This window comes from Poecilia formosa, unplaced genomic scaffold (genome assembly GCF_000485575.1).
Source record: "Poecilia formosa unplaced genomic scaffold, Poecilia_formosa-5.1.2 Scaffold261, whole genome shotgun sequence".
Lineage (NCBI taxonomy): Eukaryota > Metazoa > Chordata > Actinopteri > Cyprinodontiformes > Poeciliidae > Poecilia > Poecilia formosa.
The window spans coordinates 307,246-327,439 of NW_006800200.1; the positions used below are offsets into that span (position 1 = coordinate 307,246).

General features: G+C 41.1%; 1 protein-coding gene across 4 annotated transcripts in view; it reads right to left on the reverse strand.

The window, feature by feature from the left end:
- zfhx3b (zinc finger homeobox 3b) overlaps window positions 1–20,194 on the reverse strand; it is a 311,598-nt gene that overhangs the window by 56,979 nt on the left and 234,425 nt on the right. For 3 of the 4 annotated variants that reach the window (XM_016680891.1, XM_016680890.1, XM_007570444.2), the window contains one exon: window positions 116–347. In XM_016680891.1, coding sequence (XP_016536377.1) covers window positions 116–347 — 232 coding nt within the window. Of the gene's footprint in view, window positions 1–115; window positions 348–11,762; window positions 11,848–20,194 lie in introns of those variants that run through there. The other variant, XM_007570445.2, reaches the window with a different exon arrangement.

Here is a 20,194-nt window from a genome sequence, read left to right on the forward strand (position 1 = left end):
GGACATATGAAGCTTCTTGACTGAGCCACTTGATGACAGTTCATGAATAAAGCTGCATAAAAGAATAAAAAACAAAGAAATTCACACGTAAAGAGCCAAAAGGTCATGTCCTGACCTGTGTCTGAAGAAGGGCATTTGCGGATGGTGAAAATGGAGCTGAGGTCCTCGTCCTCCTCCGGCAGGCCCTTCTGCAAGCGCTGAAGCTTCCTGAGGCTCTCGCTGCGTTGGTGCTTCATGGAGCGCACGTGTTGGATGAGGTTGAGTTTGGCCTTGGTCGAGTAGTTGCACAGCACGCAGTGGTAGTAGCAGGCATCTCCCTCCACCGCATTTTCGTGCTGCTGCAGGTGCTGAGGGAGGAAAGAAGGACGACGGAGCAGGAGAGAGAGAGAGAGAGAGAGAGAGACGAGAAGGAGAGAGAAGAAAGAAGTTATTGTGGATGGCAGATAGCTGGCCAGGCACCACCGACTCACTTTCACTCACACAGCTGGCAAATGAACAAATCAATTCCCAATCACGGGCCCGTTGTTTAACATCCAGACCTCTTTCACTTCAAGACAACTGTTTGGACTGCACACTTGTCTGAGTGAGTGTCTGTTTCATGGGCTAACAGGACAGGAGAAGCCAGGGAGGCACGCAAATCTCAGGGGGCCCAAGGGTGGGCAGGAATAGCATCAGCCATCCTTCAGAAGCCGCGGGTCCGCAGCCTCACAGACGGAAGGAAGCATTGATCCCCTTCACTCAACAGAAGCTTCCCGTCTCTGAAAAAGGAAACTCCAAACATCTGCCTGTTTCACGCATGGGATACTAAATATTGATCATAGCGAGTTAAATTCTCGCTCTCATAGAGAAACAGAGGCAAAGTCAGCTTGTGGCGAGGCAGGAGGGGGGGGGGACTGAGTGCAATCTGAGGGAAAACAGAACATTCCCCAACAGGAGGACAATCTTCGCAAAACAGAAAATCGGCATCGGTATTGACCCCGACACTTAACAGCACGCCCTGTCCGGCCTCCAGCCTGTCCCTCTATAGAGTCACAACATGCATAACACCCCATAGTGACACCGTGCCACCACAACCACTCGTCACACCGCCAAGCCCCAATCTAATTACCTCCTGCATGACTCAATCAATGATGCAAGGCCAACACAATATGGCTGGGCCTGGTGTGAGCAACGGAGTTATTGACCATTATCCTAAAGCATCACACTGATGCATGTATGCAATAAAAGTCCCTCACTCTGTATGTGTCACGCCTGTCATTTGTCATACTCGTATGAAACTGGGATGTCTTGCTGTGGATTTCTGTGGATAGAATCAATGTCAGCTCCCAAGTTTTCCTCTCTTCCCTTTAATTTTCTCGACTCCTGTGTATGTAGTGTGCGCCACGTTTTGAGAGGGGAAAATATCTTTGTTAACGTCATCATGTTCCAGTTATTTTTGAATGATTTGAAAAGTCAAAGTTTTTAAATTCTAAAAACTTCTAAAATGATGCCTTATTACCGTGAGCTTATTGGCTAAAAGAGTAAAAAAAAAATGTCCATCTATTTTTCTGGGACAAATTAAGACAAAGACTGGTCAACGTTGTATCCCATTAAAATGATCTTCTCTCCCTTAATGTCCAGTGTTTGAAGGGGATGGTTAAACAAACAAGTTATTAATAGAAATGAAAGAAAAACCGAACAGGACATGGAACGCACCACGACTTTAAAACCAACTAAAATGGTTTGTGGAAACCTAAGCCTGGGTACGATTAAGCTTAGAGAACAAATCGACTGCTTTTAGCTGACTGCTGAGTATTTTTCACCCCACACCTTCAGAATATAATCTTCTAACTTTATTTGCCCTAAATGTTCACCTGCATGATCAGAATATGGTTCTACTTATGAAAAGGAAATTGAGCTACCCTCTCCTGAACTAGATGGCCCGTTCCGTTGGCTGTAAGACGTAAAAGCAATGGAAATATCACACATTTAACTGCATTACCTTCAAATCAGGTGTTGACAGCCTGGTACAGAAAAAAGAGTCATAACAATATTATGCCTCCCTAAAATGCTTTTGTCCCTTTCTCCTAATGTTTAATTTTCTGGCAATATTGTAATGTTGCCATGGGGTTTTCTGAGCTATTGTGTTTCATTCTTTTTGGTTTCACATTTCTCACTTCTACACCTAAAATGTGCATTAAGACACCGCTTCCAGGAAAAGGAATAGGAGATTTTTTTTCCTCTTTGTGAGCCCCACAGCTCAGTGTAATAGAGTTATTAGGTGATTGTAAAAAGCTCTGTGTGCTCTCCTTTCTCGCCTCGTTTTAAGCCATCCATGATGTCATGAATAGGTGTTGCTGGGTACTGTGGGGGCCCTCCTCCTTCTCCTCCTTTTTGCGCTCTACACAAATATTGCATCAGAAATAAGGTAGAGGGAAATATGAGACAGATTCAGTTATAGATGACAGCAAATCAGTCAAATTGCTTTTAGTCGCAGCAGATGTCTTGAATTAAAAAGGGCTGCTGCCGCAAATGACTCAAGGCTCCAAAAATCTACGAGAAGACAAGTTTTAAAAAATGACAGCACCTGACTGCAACTTCAAAGCCAGTCTCATGAGGAAGGGGGTGGGGGGGGGAATCCTGGGAGTTTTATAGTTCCCCATAAAAAGCACAAGGTTTATATAGGAGTGAACTCGAGAACGCCTGCCCCGCAATCGACCATAATTCACCCCTGACTGGTCAGGGAGATGGTCTCAGTGGGGCCAAAAGCAGCCTGCCCTGCTGCTTGTAGCTCTGTCTACTATCTCAAATGATTACACCTGTAAACCAACACTTTCACCATCTCTGCATTGGCCGTGACCTGCAGCAGTCTGGGGCATTCCTGCGTCAGTGAAACAGGAAGGGAATCATGCCTAATGAAGAGCGAGGTGGTCTCTGCTCATTTAGCATTCAGGACCTAAGTCTTAGGCATAATTGTGTATTGCATAAGAGAGCGGCACAGAGACAGCCAGCAGCCCCTCTGATCATCACGCTCACAAGCTTCCTCTGATTCCTTGAATTATCCATGCGAGATTCCTGGGATCACATCTAAAAGCACAAATATATATTGGATATTCTCTCAGGCCAGCTCCAGGTCTCACTCAGACATCCACACTTTGAATGTGAAACATAATAATGCATGAGACGGGGCTTGTGTCTGTTTCCTATGAACCTTCAATGAAGTCCCCGGTTGATAAATCACCTCCAACTCGAGAGGAGGAATTTGGCAGCTTAATGAAAAAGTCATGTTGGCCTAGGAGGACTTGTGCTGCCTGACTCTGGGGTCTCTTACTGCCCTATCAAGGCCCCAACAGGAGGGGTGCCGTGGTGCTTTGGGCCGGGGGTGTGGGCGCTTGATTGCCTCGGTTGCAGTGATTTCAGTAGCACTTACCGCATTTAAGTAGTGGGTGTGCAGCTGAGGGATTTTAATGCAAGACCGGCTGTAAAGCAACAAAAGCGAGACATACTAAAAGCATAATAACAGTATATGTGTAAAACAAAACATGTTCGCAACGATAAGTTGATTGGTGACAATTATTTTAAACAAAATGTAATTTATGCTAATGGAAAGGGACAGAACTCTACATATTAGTCCATCAACAAGAATCTTAAAACATCCAACCGCTATTCACGAAAGTGTATTTCCTTTACCCTTCATCAAATCACAATCATGACTTGGAGTGTTGTTGTAATTTTAGGTGACAAACTAATGGAAGAAGTGCATAGTGAAAAACTGGAGAAAAAATAATTAATGCTTTTCAAAATAGTTTTTTTTTTTTTTTCCTGAAATGAAATATGAAAAGCGTGGCATGTGTTTGTATCCAGCCACCTGAGTCAATATTTCATAGAAACACCCTCTGCTGAACTTACAATTTTATGTCTATTGTAGTTTGTCTATTTTGGCACATCTAAAGGTTATCCTTCATCCTTTTATTAAACAGCATGATCTCAGTCAGACTGGAGAATTTGTCTGTGAGTATCAATTTTATTCTGATTTTTAGTTATTTCCAGTCCTCAAGCTTTCCTGTTCCTACTGAAGAATAACATCCACACAGCATGATGCTGCCACTGCCATGTTTCACAGTGAGAGTCTGTGTCAACAGCGATGTGTGGCTTTAGTTTCCCTTCCACCGATGGGAAGGGAAACTCTGCATGTGGAACAAAAAGTTAATTCTTGATCTGACCACAACAGATTCCAGAACCAAAACAACTGCATTCATACTGACTACACTAGATTTTTATTACGAGCTCCAAGATCAAAGCAGACTAAAGAAAAATGAACGCCACAGCTTCAAGGTTTCTTGTTGCATCATTTCACCCTTTCTTTGAACATCAGATTTATGTACTACTCTTAGTAGTCTATTAAATAAACTCCCGGTAAAGTACCGGCATTTGCACAGTACTTGTAACAAAAAGTTCAAGGGGTGTCAATACTTTTGCAAGGCACCGTAGGTGTTCATAGTAGTAAAAGGTCCAGTTCTCAGCTTTATTTTATCTTCATGGTCTAAAATTGCAATCGAGGCGTTTTAAACCTCTCTCCCTGATGAAGGCCCTCATCTCTCATTGTGGAGGCTGAAGCAGTGCTCTGCGCTTTTTCAGGTAAAGAGGGACAGGGGCGGTGTGGGCACCACCCCATCCTCTCTCTCACAACTCCACGCTGCTCCTTGCCCTCTGAGTGGGCACACACACGCCTGTATCAGTTACGACGCCCACCCAGGGCACGGCATACATCTGCATTTCCAGCCACTTAAATGCAAAGTAAAAGTGCACCTTTAACACAGAATAGTGTGGTTGCCGGGAGAGTCCAGCTAATACAAGATTAAGGGGGTATTACTGGAAGGGTGGAAGGGAGAAAGAAAGCCGGTAATTTCAAAGAATGGCTCCCAAAGGAGCCGGTAATATAGCACGCGCCTGCAACAAACACATGCAAAAAGTATAGACAAAAAGAGCATCAGGACTGTTCACACACAGACACACAAAAACACACTCACACAGTCACATGCCATTATGATCATAGCCTAATTTCCACCATTAAATTTGGCAGTGCTGTTAATACAAAATTAATGCATTAAAACAGATTACTATCTGTGAGCTAAATAGCTATCAATTCCAAGAGAGCTGCCAAATTCCCTGTGAGAGCCAGCGAGTATCTGCTTGGATATTGCTTTGTAATTGTCTCCCTGATTCTCAGCACTAAAAGCTCTCCTCTCTGTGTGTGTGTGTGTGTGTGTGTGTGCGTGTGTGTGTGTGTGTGTGTGCGTGTGTATGTGTGGGCACACGCATGCGTGCATTTTATGAGAGGCATACATGGTTTAGAAAGCTACAATTCACACCTGACGCCATGCAAAGTACTGTAACAAGGCAGACATGAGAAAATTAGATCATTGAAATCACAGAGGTACGAAACAGGTTTTGACTTCCTGTTGGAATAAGTCATACAGCACCTTTTGTTATGCGACCACAGTGAGGTCATAGCGGTAGTTATAAAGTATGACATAACCGTTATGTTTCTATGAAGGAAGACAAGGCAGAGCGTCCTGTGGCGTTGAAAAGCCCACAACAGTAAGAAGCAGAAGAAAACACTCCTTGTCGGTATGATCATATAGATACAGAGCTGAGAATAGTTTAATCAAATGAAAAACCTAAAAAGTTTGTCAGCCTGTGTGTGTGTGTGTGTGTGTGTGTGTGTGTGTGCGTGCGTGCGTGCGTGCGTGCGTGCGTGCGTATGTGTGTGTGTGAGTAAGTCCATTCACAGAAATCTACTGGGATCTTGATTATCATAGCTTGTGCACCGGGATTCCCCTGGAACACAAGCCGGTTATTTAGCAAAGCAGTGACTACGAGTAGCAGTCAGTTCTTGCAGTTTTGGCTGGTGATGTTCTGTCTGCCAGCAGCACGAACAACAGCTTAAACCACAAAGGCCCCCACTGGGTGCCAAGTACATTGGCTGCTTTGAATTAGGCACAGCGAGTTACAACACGCCTAAAAGTTAGGTTGTGGCTTAAGGAGACTGTGTATTCCAGGCATAAACTGCATACCTACCGCTTCCTGAACCTCATCCCCACCCGTGTCCTTTCGTTCCCTTTGCTCTTTAATCCCAGCCACCCCTCCACTGCATCCTGTCCCTGTGTCTCAAAGCCCATAATGTGCTATGTTGCTTCCTTTACTGCAGAAATGATCCATCACTACCGGTGGATAAAAACAGCCTGTATATTTGTCTCTTGGAGTGGATACAGGAGCGGAACGGACCTCTGTGGCCTTAGGAAAATTAGAAAGGTAAAGATGGATAACTCTAGATGTCCTAGGAGAGAATTTACTTAACATTAACCATAGAAACAGAGTCCTTTTTGGAGGGGTGGTCATGGACACACTTAAAGACAGCGCAGCTATTGGTGCTCCACACCCACCACTCTTACTTACTTTTACATTAAATAAAGCAATAATTATTGAATTCCGTTTGAAGGAGTAAGATGCTGCAAAGTAAACAATGGGAACATAATTGCAGATGGAAGGCAATCAATGTAGCCAGTCATTTGGGCCACGTTGATTGTGTAGGTTCAAGCATATGTGCTTCCTCGTGTCCAAGTGTGCACGAACATTTGTGCAGCCGCTGCAAGTCTAAGGTGAGCTAAAAGGAGCGTGTGCTTTGACAAGGAGCTGAGTAATACACTCTCCAACATGCACGCACAAAACAAGAGTTGGGTAATCCCTCCTTCAATAATGACCCGGGCCTCTAAACAATAGCTCTCAATCAGCTGATCAATGTGTCCACATAATTCATGTGCAGCTCGCTGTTTTTGAAAGGCTGAGGAGAGGGAGGATAAGTAAGCAGGCGGTTGAGAGATCAATGCCCTGTGTAGTGATAACGAGCCTGGGTCTATGCCCACAGGAGCCCCACACTGGCGCCTAGGGTCTCTCTCATTAAGAACATTTGGATAAGCATGGCTCTACATACATAATGTACACTTTTAATCATAGCCGGATAAACACATTTCTCTCCCTTTTAATGAGCGGGGTCCAGCTTTTGTGACATATAGAACTGACTCCAAAAACAGGCAGGAAATGATGTCATTTTTTTTGTTTTGTTTTGTTGTTTTTTCTAAATAAGAAAAAAGCGAGTGAAACAAATTAACAGCAAGCTGCTGGCCTCTTCTTTCAGTAGCTAATTAACAGTTTAACCTCCTGGAGTTTTTATGAAATCCATGCTGGGAGGAGCCTGCCAGACCTGCAGTACAACCAGATTACCTGCAGGTGGAGAGAGCAGGGTGGAGTCATGGGGTGCCACATCAACTGCTATGCGCACTTTCTGACATATGTAGTGACAAGGCACCACCTGGAAGCCAGGTGAGGCAAATCGTAATGACAGCTCCATTTTTGGACAACGGAGTCAATTACTCCCCATGCACACTAAAGAAAGATATTTTATAGAACCCATACTGGAGCAGATAGGGATGTTGACATTTTGAGATACCATAATATGTAACTTCTTCCTTCTTTTAGAGTTAGAAGCTTTGGCTTGAGGAAAATTCCTTCGACTATTATTGGGCTGCCAGAAGCATCCATCCAGGCCTTGCCAGTTCATTCTGGGGGATTCCAAGATGTCCCCATGCCAAATTGGATTTACAGTCCCTGCAGCATGTTCTAGGTCTACCTCAGAGTCTCTGCCTTTTGGGGCGTGCCTGGGAAACCCCCAAAGAAAGGAGCCCAAGAGGCATCCTGGTAAATTGCACAAGTCACTGCAACTGACTCCTTTCAGAGTGGAGGAGCAGTAGTTCTAATCAAAGCTCTCTCCCAGGACAGCTGCACTCCATTTTAAAAACACAGAAATCTAATGCAACCTGCTTGAAACCAAGTCTTCATTCAGTCATGATACATATCTCATGACCAGGTGAGGGTCAAAACGTAGTCAAACCAATAGAACTTAAGCGTTAATTTTTTTTTTTTTTTTTCAGCTCGTTTTATCAAACCCAATCCACCAAGCCAACTCCATCCTAACTTCCCTCATAAATAAGACACTCAGATGCTTCAACTTGTCAAATTAAGGTAGAGATTCAAGAAACAATGAAGAGTTTATTAATACACCAAAGATTAATAAACACTTTGTACACTTTTTATTTTTCTTAAGAAAAAAAAGCCTACTTCAAAATCCTCAAGCACAAACATGACACCTCAAAGCCCTAACTCAATTTTTTTTTTCTTTTTTAATTTTCAAACAAGAGAGCTATCAAACATAAATTTCCACTATGTAAATATATCCGACTTTTAGACAAATGTAAGGAATTGGGTCAACGGTAGCATGCCACAGACATCCAAGTTCTAGGAATGCAACAACTTGACACAGCCTCAAGTGAAAATGTATTATTTTCAAACAAACCAGATGAAGTTAGTCCAAACAGAATTAAAATGAACAGGTAGACAGACCATCAGTTTACACCTGCATGCATAACTTCCTTGAAATCTAGAGGATTATCAGGTTGCAATAAAAGCATAACACCAGTATTTAGAGCTGTCTGGAGACGTTAAGTGGTATGACTGTTTACCTATTAACAACTGTAACTAAGCTGAACTTTTAGTAAAATATGAGTTATTTGTCACTTCCCTAGCATAGGGTAGATGCGGCACCTTGTTAAGGTGCTTCGTATGTGAGAAGGAGAGAGCTTGTTAGATGGAAATGAAGAATGACAGAGAGTTTGGTGATAGTCTTAAGAAAAAGAAACGGAGATGGGGAATCATGGGTTGGCAGGGTGTTGGATTAAGATACAAGCAAACACCACTTGAAATGATTAATGCAGTCAGTGAGAATTAAATTCAGAGCAGGAACATTACCCAAACACAATTAGTCCTTGAGAACAAACACCGCACACTGCAGTGAATGCAGATCCACATGCCAACATCCTGTGAGAGAGTTGCCAGTTGAAATCATGGACTGGAGGGGTGAAGCTGAACATGCCTGACTTGGACATTCAGTGAGTCACTATTGCAGCTACCTGTTTCTTCCTTAAGGCCTATTGAATTCTCAGTCTGAAATGTTTCCACAGCAGTAGGGGAGACTGAAAAAACCCCTAAACAGCAGCTGCACCCACATTCTTCCTCGCGAGCCTTTTGTCATTAGCCAATCTCCTGTTCTACCTTTCATACAGACAAAACAGTGGAGTGGAGAGAAGACACAGAATCCAGTCTCCTCAGGCTTGTATTATCTCGCTCTCACCCCTGGCGTTCTCAGTTTGGTATTGTAAATATTTCATTAACACATAATTGGTTGCAGCTCCAGGCTATGCAATAAGGCCGTGATAGCTGTAACACTGTATGTTTTCTGACTATCCCGTATCCTTTCTTATGTAAAATTCATAGAAATATGTTTTGAGGAGAGGAGGGTGGTGCGAGATTTCGTGTGGGGGAAATGTTTCGTTTTTCATGCACTGCCCTCGCACAGCCTTGCTAGAGACGCCAGCTAATTAAGAACAGTGATGATGTGCTCAGCCTGTGTCAATATTTAACCCAGCCGTACGCAGCTATCTTTATTAGCAGCACTACACTGACAAAAGGAGCAATGTGCCCTTTGAGAGGTCTTCTTCTTAAAATGAAAATTAATGAGTGGGGTTGAGTGGAGGTGAATATACAAAGTGGGTGAATATGTGGGTTCCTCTTCATGGTACGAAAAGTACCTTGATGGAGGGTTCATCAAGCAGCTCAAAAAGTAAACACCCACCTTTTCGCCTATTAACTCCTTCCTGCTTTTAACTAAGAAGATGCAAACTAAATGAGTGGTTCCCTTCATTCAACGAAACATTTGGGAATCAGTCTTTTAAAGTCCTTGTTTTGATTCCTAAAGTCTTGAAACCATTATAAATTAACTAGAAGGATCCAAACTCCAACCGGCAAAAAAAAAACAACTTTTCAGATTGATAGTAGCATTTATAATAGATCTATATGGTGTGCTGAAAAATTGTTCTATGTGGTACCTATCCTCTTTATATGAACACACCCAGGTGGATCAGTAATGAACATTGCTTTAGTAACACAGATTCCTTACAGAGCCTGTGCTTGGCCCATTCATTAGCTGAAAAAAATAAAAATAAAAAATCACTTTACATACAAAAAAATATACAAAAGTTCTTATTGATCAGACTGATCAATTAAGCATCAATAACCTAAACCCTCATCATTCCGAGTGCTGTATAATTGCTGCTAAGATATAGTTGTCATAACTAAAAATCGAACATAAACCAGGCTAATTGGAAGAGTCATATTGCTTTGGCCAGGCAGGCAAAACGCTTTTTAAGCCCCAGAAAGTGTTGATGAACAGTCAGCTGAAGCTTCCTAAAATAACTCCAAATGCCATTAGCAAGTGTCATCACAGAGGTCATTCTGGTGGTTTCCAGGACATCAAATATAGAGCACACCAAGGCAAAACAAGAGATTTCTTTCTCTCTCTTTCTTTCTCCTTCTTTTTATTTCTAACATGATCTGCACTAACAAAAGGGATGTTTTCTAGAGTGGTCAATGAGTTTATGACTACTTTGTAAAGGTGTGATTCTCAAACTGTGACAGGTGACCTGTTGGTGACACTTGCCTTTAGTGGTCCTCAAAAGAAGTTTGGTATAGATTATTTGCGATGCGAATATGACCAAGGCTTTTTCTTTATCAGAAATTTAAGAAAAATAAACACAAAGTATGTTAAGAACGACCATGTGGTAGTGGGCAACAGCAAAATAAGAAGGGGTGTTGGTGGCCCCGAATGGTCCTTTCACTTTGCTCAAAGTTCAAACTTGATTCTTTGTAAGGGACTTAGTTGGGTGAAAAAATGTGCTAATTTCCAAATTTTCTACTTAACTAAATTAACTAACTTAAAAAATACCAACTTCTGCGTAAAATCAATTCCATAAGCACACTCCTATGACTATTTAGCTAATCATGCAGATGCAATAAATGTGTATTGTTTTCTTTTATGAATTAACACTACAACCATGTCCATGCCTTATTGTACTACAGTTTTGAAACACTTCTCAGTCGCCTGGTACCTGCCACAAACATTAGAGATTCTGTGCTATAATACAAAGACGTACAGCTGGCAGAGAAGTTCATTCATAGACTGGCATTGCACCCAAGCTCCCCTGGAGCTGCCACACCATATACTCTGCTCAATCGTGCAAGAAATTTAAAACTATACATCAAAGACTACCACTTTTCCCCTTCCTGTTTATTGATTAGGTAGAACTCTTGTTCAGTAATTGTGCAGTAAATCAAGCATGGTGAGCACTAATCTCAACCCGGCGAGGAAAGTGTTAAAGGTAAAACCTGCTGAAAAGTGCATAATTAAGGTGCCGTGTTTAGTCAGGAGAGAGGACATACTCCTCCTTCTCACATTTCTTGTTCAGCGCCTGCCTGCACAACCAGCGGCAGCCGGGAGAGGGGTTGGCAGAGGAGCAACGGGAAGTGTATACAGTTTCCAACCACCTCTCGCTCCCTCCCTCACTCTTTCAATCCTTCTCTCCCTCAATGCATTCCCTACCAAAGTGCCGGGGGCGCCATGCTTGTAAAGAAACCACAGCCTTTTGAGTGCCTCTTGTATTTACAAACGGAGGCATGTTGGAATCAAAGGCATTACCACATGACATAACACATTAAACAGTTGGCAGATTGAGAATTTATATACTGCACAGATAGTGAGTGAGGTAAACAGGAAAAAGTGCCGTTGTTGGATAAGTTTAACTAGCTATACGTGGTGCGAGAGCCAAACTTACCCAAACCAGAGTACAGGGAAGGAGTCAGCTGCAGAAGCTCCCTTCTTTCCCTTGCTTTGCCTCCCTTCCTAACACACAGCTCAGGCTGTACTCCAGGTGGAGACAGCTATCACTTTCCCATTAACTTCCTGTTCCTCATATCTCTCCGCCCCCTTTTTTCTCTCCAGCATCTCCCTCCCAGCCGCTTAACTTTTTTTCTGTGCCATTTTTCAAGTAATAAGCCGTGCCTCTTCTCCCCCTATCTTCAGAAATACTAAACCCTGCGGAGAGAAATTTTCCCGTTCACATCAAACCTCTATTCCTTCTCCCTGAACAGCTTCCTCGTGTTGCTGTTCTGCCTAATTTCGCCTTAGTTTTTAACTCTCCATCATCAGCGGGGATCTAAAAATAAATGATAAATGGAATAAGATATTTTATAGTCTTACCTCTTATCTGTTCTTACAGGGGTAATAATAAAGTAGTTAATCCTCTGGATCCGACTCAATTTGATTAATCAGCACATGCGGACAATCAAATAAATGATTAATATTCCCCGGTCATGTGGTTGGACAGTTACCCCTGAAACCATCAGTAATAATTCAGTAACCCTTCCCAGACCACAGGCTGCAGCTAGTCAGCCTCACTCAGCATCAGCCCTCTGATGTTCAGCAGGACTTTGAACTCCCCGCACAGAAGCTCAGACACACCATGGGGGGAAAACTTTCTGCAGGCTAACGCCCTCCTACAATGCCTGCCTGCCTGCCTACCTGATCGGAATTACCCTCTACAGAGACGGCACAGAGGACAGAGTTTATCTAACAGCTGGTAAATATAGACATATAAAGCCCTGGTGAAGAAAGTAATGACTGGAAATACCAATTTGGATCATCTACTGATCCACAAATCAACAAATACAGAACATGTACATGAAGAACAGCAGAAAATAATAGTAGACGCAAGATAAGCCACCTAAAAAAATAATAATAATAATAATGGAGCTGAAGTCTTGCCACAGCCAACGCAGATATTTGCAAGAGCAGATGGAGTGTTGAACAGCAACTCCTTCACTCTGTCATTCTTCATCCTAAAGTAGTCAATGGTACATCATCTTATATTGGCTTTTACATCTGCCTCTGTTAAAAGTTTTTAATCAGTTAAGCAAAGCAGAACAACTTTTGCCACCTTGTATTTGCATAAAGCACAGACTGAATAATGAAGCTGCATACTGAGACATAATGGGATCTATAGAACTAGTGATTTGGGAAGAGATAAATAGGGTTATTTTTTTCTGTTCATATTTACATATGAAGTTATGAAAAGTCTGTTTGTACCAGAGATATGCAGATTATCACAACCAAGCCACAGCCGACTCTTTTCTCCTCACAAAACCCCCATTTGGACAGTTGGTCTAACAAATGTACATTCAATAAAGGGACTCACTAGATTGATCTATTTCGTAATGGATGCAAAGTAATGCCAAAGCAAACCTAAATTTTCCAGGTTAATGAGTAATGTTGGGACTTATGTGTAAGACTCTTGAAGGGTAAAATAAACTATGAACCAACTTGACCCTTTGAGTGGATATTTCCACCAACCAGTTCCAGTCATAACTGGATGATGTTGCTTGTTCAACACCAGTTAATTCAGGTTCTGCCAGTGCAAGTGTAGGCATTAATAATTTGGTTTAATCACTAGCGCCAATATTGGGCTGGGCCAGATGAAGGGGAGTTGGGTGGGCAGCTCCAACAACCAATCAAAACGTCACCTCCACCAAGCTTAAATCACATTAGCTTTACTTTTTTATCTGCATAATTAAAAAAAAAAGCGTATTAAAAACACAGAGCTTTAAGATGAATAAAACATCAAATTACCTCATGAAAAACATAAAATCAGTCACTTACTTTATTGTTATTATGATCTCACCTGTAACTTTATCCTTGATCGAAAAACATCATTTTAAACTCAGTTCTCGAAAACTATCGGACTTTTAATATTGTCAGATGCAAATCCTGTTGTTGTTAAACTCCCATTTCCATCACTGCTGACGCTGATCTCAGATCAGCTACTCAAGGCACTCATAAGCTCTGCTTGTTTTTAACAGAGCTAATTCTGTCTGAACCTGTCTGTAGGGTTACTGAAATAAATTATGAAGTTAGTTTTACATTTTGACCAATCAGTAAAGAGGTTTATGGTCCAAAAGTCAGAGGTCAATTTCAGATCTTGGGATCTTCTGCACATTTTATCTCTTTTGTCTCTCCGTTTCCGGTCTGGTCACTGTGATAAAGGGCACTGGTGGCATAAAATCTTTTTTAAAAAAAATAATAATAGCGTGGTTTGAGGTTTACAGTGACAGTGAGATGTGGCTCTGACTTGGCTATATGGTGGTAGAAAACAAAACTGGTTCATTTTACCAGAAAAGGAGTGTCTCGCTCTGTTACTAGCCTTGCTTTTCGGTTCTTGCAAATAACACACTGTAACCCATTGCTTTGGCCTTCGTAGATATGAGCACGTTGTGCAAATGGCTGAAAACCCCGAGTTTTAGATATAGGCGTTAGAGTTCACTTTGATCTCGTCTCTCGCTCTGCTGTTTATAAATTGGTTACACAAATATTTATGAGCAGAATGAAGAAAATGGCTGGTCTGGTTTGTGTCTCTCTGCCTCCCTCTCCACCCTCCCCCCATGTGGCCGATGATGAGGCCACCGCAGACGCAGAGCGAGCACACAGGCCCCAGGCCACATCCATCATATCTGCTCCGTCTCTGGATGTTGTGCGACCCCAGAGAGGGCCGACCTAACCAAAACCAAGAAAGAGGAAAAAGACGATCCATTTGCTATGAATAACAATAAATAAATAAATAAACAATTAAAGATGGAAAACATCACTCATCAGTGGCCTCGTTTATGGGAAATTGTAAATAATTATTGACGCAGTGAGAGCAGACTGCACAGGGCAAAAAGGTGTGCATGTAAAAGGAATTGTGCTTGGAAAGTAATGTAATATTTCAGTTTCTCAGTAACAAAATTCAATAAATTAATACCACAGTGTTCAATACAAACAGCCTCTGCCTCTTCTTTAGCTCACCTGTCCATTTCTGCCAACAACAAATACACAATGGAACAGGCTCCAAGCTTCTGGATCTATATTCTTTAATTGCTCCCCCCTGCCCTGACCTCTGATCCAGATCACTCTGATATACAGCGTCTCTATTAAACTGGGAAGTAGGAAAATATTCTTCTAATGACCCTCCGCTCTGGCAATAGTACTGAAAATGGCAAAGAGGAAAAAAAAAAAAAAATCAATCTTCTTCTTTCCTTTTTGCCCTTCACTGGCTCTATTAGTTCCTTTTTTATCTAAAGGTTGACTCCAAAAACGTGGACAGAGATTGAGCAGAGCGAAGCACACATTCCTATTCTGATGGGGCAGTGGACTTTCCTGAGATGAATTTTGATAATAAAAACCTTAAAAAGAAAAAAAAAAAAAACTATGGCCAGAATGAAAGTTCTTTTGCACAGCATCTTGACTGTCCTTCAACCACACATTCTGTGCTGATCCGATACATTAGAAAGCGAGGTTGACTTTATCTGAGCTGTGCACAATGTTGGTCCTGCAATCTAGACAAAAGACCAAAAACAGAAGATACAAACCGGACCAAACGATAAAGCCAGAGAATGCACAGACAGCAAGCCCGGGTGCATCTGTTCGTGCACGTGTTCAATGTACAGTAAAGGCTGATGAAGTGCGCGCGTGTGTGTCCATGGGCAGAGGTTGGGCGCGGGTGTTGGGACGGGGTGGTAGTGCTGGACTGGCTTGTCGATCGATGCAGTGATTGGCAGTTAATGGCTTTCCCTGTTCTGCCTTGGTAACCCCGGCCTGATGCCTGTTGGGTCTGATCAGAAATGGCAGATGGTGTTTGATTTTCGTATATAAACCTCTGACTTTGGGGAGATGGCTTCATCATGTTTAATGATTTAAAAGTTAAGTTGAATACTGGGAATACTCCAACGCTGGATCTCTCATTTAAAAAAAGCCCTAACCTCCCTTCCAGATGGAAGGGCTAATCTCTTTAAACTATGTCCACTGATTGAGGCGAGTTCGATGCCGTAAGCCACTCTGCTTTCCTGTGATAAATTATCAAAACAGGACATCACAACAAATGATTTGATCCATCTTCTATTATCCAGTCACAAATGTCATCTACAACTTAAATCTGCAGCTCAGTCACAGTCCTAACCTAACAATTTAAAAAGTAAAGTAAGAAACACTTGGCATACAAAAAATAATAATAATAATAATAAAAAAAATCAGTCCAAAAGACTTAGTGCTAGTTTATTCTAAAACTTATGAGATGAACAAGTCAGGTTTGACAGCAAAAACTAAAATCAGCAAATTAGGCTATAAATGGAGGAAAATTAGAGGAAAAGCTGTGCTGATCTGGAAGACAAGATGACAGAGGTGTACAAGCATCTGATATGATTCTTCAGTAATTTAATATCCTAATTAATCTTCCTTTTTAAATATTCCTAAGTTTTTAAGATTGAAGCCTAATTATTTTCTAATAACTGACATTGCAATAATGACATTTTGACATTTTCTTATGGTTAAATATTTATTATTTCTGCGAAACCTCCCAGATTTCCCATCAAAAACATGCTCTTGTAGGTTTGATCATTAAAATGGATGAATACTAGTTTGGTGAAGTCTTTGTCGATGAGTGTGTGTGTGTGTGTGTGTGTGTGTGTGTGTGTGTGAGATGGAGAGATGGAGAGATTTTCAGACAGATATTTAGGCCCCACTGGAATAGGGAAATTAATACATTTTCACTTCTGAAACATAAACAAATAATACAATATTTTGCTTTACAAAACTTAATAAGATTCCCTCTCCCTCGTGGCTTTCTGCATGCAAATTAAACACTGATCATTTGAATAATCATTTGCATTCCAGATCTCACAATTTCATGTCCAAACTTTAACAGCTCCCAGAGTTCTCATTTCATCTGCAGCTGCACAGGCCGTCCTTATGGCTCAGATTAGTTTAACATGATTCACTTCAAGGAAGGATAACTTAGGGAAATTCCTACTTTGTGAGAGAAACTGGCCACCTAAAGGTGAAATCCGAATTTAATTTATTAGGCATTCATTTTTAGGGAAAACTGTCAAGTGGATCTGGTGATATTATAAAAAAAAAAAAAAAAAAGAAAAGAAAGCGGTATATGTGTTGCGGAGAAAAGGGATGTTGAAGTGTGATCTAGGAAAGAGTCTTAAATGTCCACTGGAGATCCTCATGGAGGAAGAGATAGAAACAGGACTTAATAAATGACAAATAATCAAAACGGCTAGAACCTGCAGAACAGCGGGGCTGTGAAACAGTGTCGCAGCATTATAGCTGAGGCTCGCCACAAAAAAATGAAGCAAGCTGAGGTTAAGGTGAGTATAGATGAGAGATGATATGCTTGGGAGGGACTTTCAGGCAGGGTAGTTAATCTCTCTTTTTTTTCTTCAAACACCACTGAGTCTATTCTGGGCATCAGGGTGTCATAAAGGAATGTTCGAACCATAAAGTATCTGTGCTCCCGAGAAGCTAAAGAACATTCTTGTCCCCAACCTTTAAGGACATCTTTCAGTCTCACCTCTCGGCGTTCACTATCCTTCACCCTACTTCAGAAATAAATCAGTTGAAGTCCAGATGGTATTGTTGCCAAAGTTAACGTTTGCAAGTATTCGTCTAATTAAAATTGACTTCATCTTTGGGGAGACCAAGCATTAGCTTTAGTGTCATAACAATAAGTCTGTCCTTTGTCTCCACCACACACTAGCTTTCACAATGCTGCATTGTTCTTTACATATAATATACATTTTGTTAAATGTATTATATTCTTTGCAAAGTCTTTTGTTTCCATATTCTAGTTTATCCATCTTTCGTATTCAGGAATAAAAGGCATAATGAGAAAACAAGGTGGGAAACAATTTTTCCAGAGCTCCTAATAAAAACCGCATGACACCCTGGCCTGCACCGCTTAATTACAAAAGGATGAAATCTTTTCTTCTCCATCTGGAGAAAACATTGTCTGCATAACACCGGGAGATTTACAACTCCCTGCACTGGACTCCAGCACACAGCAATTAGGCAAAACATGGATGGACAACCGGAGCCATGAAATTCAGGAAGAGATGGCTATTCAATTTTCAAAGAAGAGCCAGAGGCTCCAAGATTTCAAATAAAAATTCTTGACTTTGACACTCTTTTTAAGGGTCAGACTTTGGTCATGTTGACACAAAGGGGAAAAAAAAGGAATTTGCATGTCATTCAATAGCCCTTCACATCATCATTATCATCATCATCATCATCATCATCCTCTCACACAATGTCTAAAACCCATTGGTGGAGGGAAAAAATGCATTGAGTTGAGCTCCATTAGCTACAGAAACTTTGTGAATAGAAGTGGAGCGAGAAAAGTTCAGGAAAGTGAAAGAAGCAGGGGAACATATCTAACCATATCTAAGATTTATCCCTCCCATGACTCTACCCAAAATGCCAAACCCAGAGAGAATGGGTCCCCATGTACTCATTCCTGCAGCCAAGACTTCCTCCTCTATTCATCTGTCTCTTTAACTGAACTTCCCTTTATGCACAGCTCTACTGAACACAGTCCTCAGAACTGAGTAGTTTTGTGGCTCTGACCACTCTGAGGCCATTAATCTGGTGGCTAAGCCACTGATGTATTGATGGCACACAGCCGGCAGGGCTTGTCTGCCTCACTTTCTCCATCCCTGCAGCTTAGGAGCTAAATACATTCAGAGGAACCTCCACCTGGCCTCATCAGGGCAGCATTTACCTGCCAATTGCTTGTGTTAACTTTTGAGTCGGCACCCTCTGGCAGACGACAGGAGCTTCAGCCATCCAGTGATAACTAAACAATAAGATAATGCTTTTTTTTTTTTTTTTTTTTACACATGCTTTACATGATTTCTAAGTGTAATTTAAGGTGCATAGTACGGGCCTCCTACACATTTTTCCTTTTATATACTCGTTCAGTCAATTTGCCAAAGTTTATTCTGCAAATTTCATAACATTTGAGTCACCTTAAATATATTTGTACAATTGTCTTTTCTTATTACATGTATGATGCAAATATTGAACAAGGCTGAAATTAACTTGACTTCAAAATAACTTGTTCTCAGCATTTTTATTATGAGCTCTTTTAATAAAATAAAATAAAAAAAAAAAAAAAAAAACATGCGAGTTGAACTTGTCAAATCAGCCTTTGTCATTGTCCATTAAATGCAGATTCCTAAAAGGAGCATCTGTTGTTTGAACTTTCTTCCATTTCTTAAAATAGAAATAAATCAAACTTTGATTGACGTCTCAAACTATTTTATTTAATCTAAGAAAATCTCAATAAAAGTTGCCTAGGTGCCAATGAAAGTGCAAAATTTGAATAACTACAAAATAAAATAGTGATGGACAACATGTTAATCTCAAGAAAAGATAGGAAAATCAATAATAATAATAATAATAATAATAATAACAAATTTGATTTATAAAGCCCTCTAGATCTGCAATTGAAATCTGAAAAAATTTTCTGATCTCATGTAGGTATTGATCCACATAGCATGTGTCTTCCAGAAATTGCAATTATTTAGTATTTACAGTTTTTGGCTGAGTACCGAATGACAACAACAAAGGAAAAAAAGTTATAGTTTATTTGATTTTAAAGTCATTCATTAAATGACACCTTGTGTACTGCAGTTTGCCAACAAATCTGACTCAGGTGTCCCATTGAAGACAACATGGACACGATCTCCCAGAGACCAGCAGTGGGGATTTTGTGGAAATTTTAACTAAAGGAGACCGTGACTGATACGTGTGTCGTCTTTACAGGATAGACTCAGGTAAAGCTATTGTACAACATTAGACACAGAGAGCTTCCAGTAAGTGCAGGAAGAAGTTTCTCCAAGAGAAAACTTAATTTTGTGGCTTATAATAAGAACAACACTGCGGCGTAGACAGCACTATACGTTTTCTTGTTGGAAGACAGACCTGTTGATTTAATAAAAAATAAAAACAAATCTTTTGGAGAAAAAAGAGTGTTTAAATCGCAGTTTTCTTCAATGAGCAGACAACTGTTTCTAAGAACTGATAGCAACACAGCATGGAGACATCAGTTTCTAAACGCATAAAATCCCCGTTTGATGCTCTGAAAGAAGAGACACATATTCCGCTGTATGTGGGACTGCCATCACAGCAGTCAGTCTGCTGTGAGGAGCTAAACACTGCTGTAATCAGATGCATCCGTACCGCTCAGATCAGAGCGTGGTGACAATGATCGGAAGTTTTTAATCCTAGACACATCAGACTACTCATCTGTCTTCTTTCAGAGTGTGACGTGTTTCCCGTGGCAAATTGTTTTTTTTTTTTTTTTTTTTTTTTTTTTTTCTTGCACCTCTGCAC